Raw genomic sequence first — 6,449 nt, 5'->3', positions numbered from 1 at the left:
AGTCTCTGTGCGTCCTCCCGTGGAGGATGAGGAGGAGTCGTTGTGCTCGGCAAGGCCGATCGGCTCGAACTAGCCCGACGGCGCGAGGGCGTCGCGACGCTTTCAGCCCCCTCGCGATACTCGCCAGGGGGACCGGAGAAAGCCAGACGAATCGAGAGAGGGAGAGAGAGAGTATAGCATCGCGTGCCCGAAACCACCCACGCACCCTTCCCCGTCAACAAAACGTTCTAACGCTCTAACGTTATTACTCTACTCGATCACTCTACCCCCTCCTTAACATTCTCTATTTCCACTTCTCTCTCTTTCTCTCTATTGCCAGCAGTGATTTATACACCATCGAAAGATTCCACAAATTGAACCAAAGATCGAAGAGGTCCTATATAAAAATATACAATTTACCATCGCGACACGTTAATCGCATTATTTACAAGCAAACCTATACAACTATATTTTCAAGGATTACTACTTCATATTCTTGTATAACTATTGTCATTTGTGCAAGAGAAGAAATTTTCAGTAAAAATAATGATGAACCGTTAACAATAAAGATAAATATCATTAATTGTTTGACTGTATATTCGGCTATGTCATTAAATTTTACAATGAATATTAATATATTTTTTTTCACAGTAAAATTCAATTATGATCCAATAAATAATCAAATAATTGATGGTTACTATATATATATATAATTTATAGTAATTTTTAGTGAGAAATTCTTTTCGTTTAGCTACAACGTTTTTTTCGTTACCGTCTCGTCAACGGTGTCGTCCGAGCAGCTATATATCGGTCGCCTGCATCTTGCCGGTAGACCAGCGAGTTCTCCAGTGACGTCACACGACATTTTTCCCGCGCCGAGCACGGACCGATAGCGCGCGCTCTCGTGTTGGTACCGGAAACGATACCGGAAGTGCTCGTCCAACGACTTTCCGATTGTGTTCGCCACGAAAGAGATCCAGCTTGATCGCAGCGATCACGACAGGTCTGATGTTAATTCAAGAAGTTCCTTCGCGATTTAACCAAACTTTTATTCGTTTTATCACTTTGGAATCGATTGCCGAAGGGGGTGGCTTCAAACGACTGGACGAACCTTCGCAATGGACTCCGAAGCTAATTTAGAAACTACCCTCACGATTCCTATTGATAAGAGAACTCCAATGATTTCGTTATTCCGCTTCTACATATATATATATATATATATAAATTAGTATTATCACTATTTCTAGTTGAATTTTCGAAGGAGAGGTGGTAAAAGGATTGGACGAAGCTTCGTGGTGGACTGAGTACACTTTGGTAAGGATTGCCTTATTTATCGGCTCGGTTTCTTTCATAATTTTTCGACCACATCATCGTCCCCGAATGGGACTTTGAATCGATAGAACAGCCAGCAACTTGGCTTCCATCAATCAGCGAGTGAAATCTTCCAAGGGGCTTCACCCAGCCAGTGCAAAGCCTATAGTAATACCACAGCGTGCATAATGGTTCGCCCAGGTAATGCGAGTTTACAACTGGCTTGGGAAGCTTCCGGTACACCCCTCACAATCTGCTCGACCCGCACTCGGAATCATCCCATTACAGAGCAATCAACGCTTTTCTCCCCTTTCCCCATTCTCTCGAACACCCCCCAAAGAACTTTACTCCCTGTTCTCTCTTCAATCCTTATATACTTTATTCGTTTTTATCGAGGTACACTCATGACCCTACCGTACACCGATACTTTGTAAACAAATCCTCTGGAGAGCTTCGACTTGAATTTCAATTTGACAAAATTCTGTCCGACTCCACCGCTCGTTACCCAAACATCAGCGTCCTCCGAATCGGTTAAGGAATGAATCTCTATGCAGGTTATTATGGCCCTTGTTGGTCCGTAATCAGCTTCCGTTTCCTGTCAAATGCCAATGTAAATAATGTATTAAAATTTGTCAAGTGCACGTGGTATAAATTAATGAATCATATATTAATAATATATTTTTAATTACTAGTCGCTGGATGAATTGGTAAGACGCAGAATCATTAAAAATGATTATTATTACGATTAGGAGGAGAAGGGGAGAAAATGGAGAATATCGGACGTACCTGATGAGCCCTTATCTTGTAAGGTCTTCGCACTTCGTATTCCCAGATGAGTTCCTCATTTGGCTGGGGTTGGCAGACGGAGTCCTGGGTGCTATAAATGCCCAGGATTGTTCCAGCAAATAGCAGTAAATAAACGATTAGCCTCATGCTGCTCTGTACCGTTACTCTTTCACCCCCCTCCCTCTACTCTGTATAATAAATTTGTATAATATTTTTATTGGGGTGGATAAAGAGTTTTTAACGTGTGCCGATGTGCGTCGTGCTCTCAGCTTGTTTCGGTATATTAATAACGAGACCGATAGGCCGAATGTTCCCTTCTGATACAATATTTACTGCGGCGAGATGCATGCTAACTGCCCCTCTCGCCCACAAAACAGATTAGATAGTCGCCTCGTTATCCTGCAATGGAACTTGACGTTTTTTTTTTTGCTTTTATCTCCCACGAATGCACCTCTTTATATACATAACAACAACACCCGCTTATAAGTACTCATAGGTAAGCCACATTGCTATATCGCTAAATTCCCAACACTTGCATTTATTTGTAACAGCGACCCCATCTAACCTTTGACCCCTTTCAAAATTACGCTGGACTATCATCTCCACAATTATCAGATTGACCCAACAAATTATCCCATTTTTTCGGGACCCATTTAGAATCATCGAAGCTTATCAGGTTTTGGTAAAGTAATTTAGCAGTGATTAAAAAACTATTTTTGTCGTGCTCGCTTCGTTCAGCGTACAGCATCCTCTGCCGAATAGATTAGATACGCAGGAGTTCTGTCTCTCTCCCTCTCTTTGCTAAATATGATGGAAAGTGTCTCTGAAATTTCAGTGCTCTTATCGCGATAGATAGTATAGAAATGTTTGCTGCACAAATTAATAAATAAACACTCGCTGAATTTTCTCTATTCATCAGCAAACTTCTCGATCGAAGAAACATTCTCGAGTCGAATTTTTGGCCCAGGGGGTCCATCGACGTATTCTGTAACCAAAAAAATTGACACCAGTCACGGGATCGCGTTTCACGGTGGATTATTATTCGATGTCGTAAATCCTTGCACTGCTGAGAGATAACGCTGGATGATTCGTGGCTATTCACAGTTTTCAGAGACGAGGAATATAGTTGTTGGAAGTTTGTTCCGGTATCGTTCGAGCCAAATTAGCTTTAGCGTTATTAGCTGCACGAACTTATCGGCTAATCGCGAATAACGGGGAGGAGAAATTCTTTTCGGTCGAATCACTGTGTGTGATGGAGGCAGAAATTTATTAGGAATTTTTCCATGAGCATTTATCATGTAGTAAATAAGAGTGCATGGGTACCAAACTTTCCCATTGCAATTGGATTTCATTCGGAATAGATGCAAATGTTGGTTGGTCATGAGAAGGATAATAACAATAATACATATAACAATATAAATATGTAATAACTCTCCCTCGAAAGAGGACGATGATGAAATAATAAAAATGACAAATAGTCGAAAGGGAGATTCGAGCATCGGTATGCCAGTCAGGTGCAGAGATTCCCACATTGTGGTACCTGGAACCACGTGGTACGCCACGAAGAGCAGTGATTTAACCATTATTGGCCTAAAATAACCGCAGTCAAGGACCTTCCGGTTTCCAATCCCGACTTTATCTCTCGGGGAATCCTAAAAGTGTTGCTATTGAGCGTCGGACAGAGAGAGAGAGAGAGAGAGAATAATTGGATCGATCTCGCATTGAGTTAATTAAAAGATTATCGTCAAGTGACCCAGTTGACAGAGGTGAAAAGTCTAAAAGTCGAGGATTGGCTGGACCACTGATAGGGGATGTCAGGAAGATTGGGGAGAGGGAGGTAACGGTTTATTGCAAATAAACATGAACACATTGGTGTATATTATTGTTCTGACGCGTTTACGCGCTATAGCTGCTTTTGTTACAAAGGTCTTCGCAGTAGCAGAGCGTATAAATAGAGAGATTAGAAACTGACGGAGACTGTGTGGGTGGTGTGGGGACTTTATCGGTCGTGGAACGGCCATTTTTTTTCGTCTCTCGCGGCTTGCAACCGAGCGACGACGTGCGATTCGACGCGTTCGCGGTCGTCGTCCCCCCTTACCCCCACTACCCTCCTCTCCCCCTATCCCATACCCTCTCCTGTTCGTTGATACCAGCAACAGACCTCAGTATGATTTTTTGCCAATTTTATCGACGCCTCGATTCAATTACCGCCAATTATAAACGAGTTAACCATCGGTTTATGCATTATATATATGTATATATATATAATATTTATATAATATATATTTACAACCCTGATCGAACGCTTTCCACGTCATTTTTATTCCTATTCGAAGAGCAATCTCGCCACCAGAGGCTCCGCGAGGGTGACGAAATCATCGGATGAACGAAAAAAGGTCCTTATCGCGCACTTCCGGTGGAGTGGAAAGGAGCGTGAAAAGAAGCTCGGAGGGCTCGTGTATTGATTTATTCAAACTGCTCGTCGCCAGGGAACTGCATTTCAATATTATCGCATGATAAGATTGCGTTTTACACATTTTTATTGCGTTTGGTCGAATCTTGTCACCCCCCCCCCCCTGCTTCTCGTTCATTCTAGAAAAAACAGTGGTTCCTCGGAGGAATGAAAAACGCTCGTATATTTCTGCTGTCGCGCGTTACAAAATTCAGGAAATCTTCGACGAAATAGCCATTCCTAAATCCCTAGCCGTGCCAGTCACGGACGAATGTCAACACGCCCCTACTTCACTCCGCGCATCGTGAGTAGTGGAGAAGTGGAGAACTTTGTTTCCGGTTGCCAGGTAGCGTATCGGTCTTCCTCTCGAAGAGATTTATGCTATTCTGATAAAATCCTATTATACAAAATTAGATTGATGTCTCTTGCAGTATATAATAGTATAATAATAAATTTACAGAAAATTGTATACACTATATATATATATATATATATATATATATATATATATATTGTAGGATTTAAAGTGCAAATTGAGAAAAGAAAATGGATGGTTTATTTTTAGAAAGTTAATAGGAGTAGCAGCAGGTAGGTTGTAAAATGGGAAATTTGTAGAAGTGAGGTCGAAGAAAGTGTGGTTGGGTAGTTGAAGAAGAGGAGCTGAAATTGCAAAAGGCATGAAATAATAAGAAATAGGTAGCGAGAAGGATAGAAAGGAAAGGGGCATTTGGACAAGCGTTGGCGCGAAGAGATAGGATGTGGGTTGGCGGCGTTGGCGCACGGGAGTGTAAATAATACTCATTTACAGATGACAGAATGACCCGAAGCCACCCCTGCCTGCCTGCCTCACGGACTTTGACAGCCCGGGGTCGAGAGTAGAGATGCCCGCGCCTACATTATCAATTACTCCCCTCTGCACACTGCCTCCCCCCCCCCTCCTTCAGCCTCGCAGGTCCGCCGCCACCGCAGCCACCACCCCACCACCGTCAACAGTCGCCAACTCGAAAAGTCAATCAATTTACGCGGAATCCTTTCCCCGTAGCGTAGCGCCAGTGTGCCATAGTGCCATGCACACTCGAGCCTCTCGTTCGTCTCGCCTATCAAAGTCCATTCCCAACATTTTCCACTTTCGCAATAAACAAGCACTGAAAATTTCAAGAAGAGATCGATTCTTTTACTCCCCCCCCCCCCCCCCCCTCCAATAACATCTCTACTTTTCACAATCGCTCGATCCAGCTATCTCCTTATATGCAAAGCAGAAACGATCGATCCGATCGAAAAGAATCTGTATCGTCACAGTGATGATTAAAAATTAACGGCGATACGATTTTCCGCTGCATTTTCAATTTTCTTAATGAACTGATGAGTTTTATGATGGAAAAGTTTTCATTGATAATGCTTCGTGCACGGAAAGTGGTCTCTGATAGTTTTATCGTAATTAGATTGATAGGTCTAGAGTGAGAAAAATATCTGTTTGGATTATTCGTGGACCGTAGTGCGGGTCATTCTTTTGATGAATTATGCTGTAATAATACCATACGTAGACTATTAGGAACGATCGGGGAAATGGAATCCTAGTAATATATTGTTTGTAGCGATTGTTTTAAGAATAGTGGTTAAAATGGATGTTTGTTTGTTTTACATCGATTACCTTTGGCCTCCAGAGATTTTAAGGTGATAAAATTTACAGTCCCTTATCGCGAGTATCGTAAGAAATATTTTATCGGATTATACTTTTACGCATCGTATGGGACGTGCTTCTCTAATTTTGCTTCTTCTTTTCTCTATAAAATGCAGATTATCATTATCAACAGAATTTTTATCGATTACTGCCAAAGGGAATACGGTTTGACCTACTTATTGGAATCGTAATTATCAAAAAAGTGTATTTATGAAATTCCAGTTGAATCGATAAACTTGC

At 41.9% G+C, this 6,449-nt stretch overlaps 1 protein-coding gene across 1 annotated transcript; it reads right to left on the bottom strand.

The window, feature by feature from the left end:
• Positions 1–1,651: 1,651 nt before the first annotated feature.
• On the bottom strand, positions 1,652–2,392 carry LOC136772798 (uncharacterized). The gene is made up of 2 exons (XM_066725933.1): positions 2,077–2,392; positions 1,652–1,885 (listed from the first exon to the last, which is right to left on the bottom strand). Exons 1-2 carry the CDS (start codon positions 2,221–2,223, stop codon positions 1,679–1,681), a joined length of 354 nt encoding a protein of 117 aa, XP_066582030.1. The 5' UTR covers positions 2,224–2,392; the 3' UTR covers positions 1,652–1,678.
• Between the last annotated feature and the right edge of the window lie 4,057 nt (positions 2,393–6,449).

This window comes from Prorops nasuta, unplaced genomic scaffold (genome assembly GCF_024137725.1).
Source record: "Prorops nasuta isolate Cenicafe-Biocafe unplaced genomic scaffold, Cenicafe_Pnas_1.2 PNAS00004, whole genome shotgun sequence".
NCBI lineage: Eukaryota > Metazoa > Arthropoda > Insecta > Hymenoptera > Bethylidae > Prorops > Prorops nasuta.
Note: the sequence above shows the minus strand (reverse complement) of the source record. Positions and strands in the feature narration are given on the sequence as shown.

Excerpts from the sequence above, each read along its gene's own strand:
- LOC136772798 (XM_066725933.1), bottom strand. The coding sequence starts at position 2,223 with ATGAGGCTAATCGTTTATTTACTGCTATTTGCTGGAACAATCCTGGGC. Across the intron at positions 1,886-2,076 it reads ACAAGATAAGGGCTCATCAG|GAAACGGAAGCTGATTACGG; the intron begins GTACGTCCGATA and ends GGCATTTGACAG.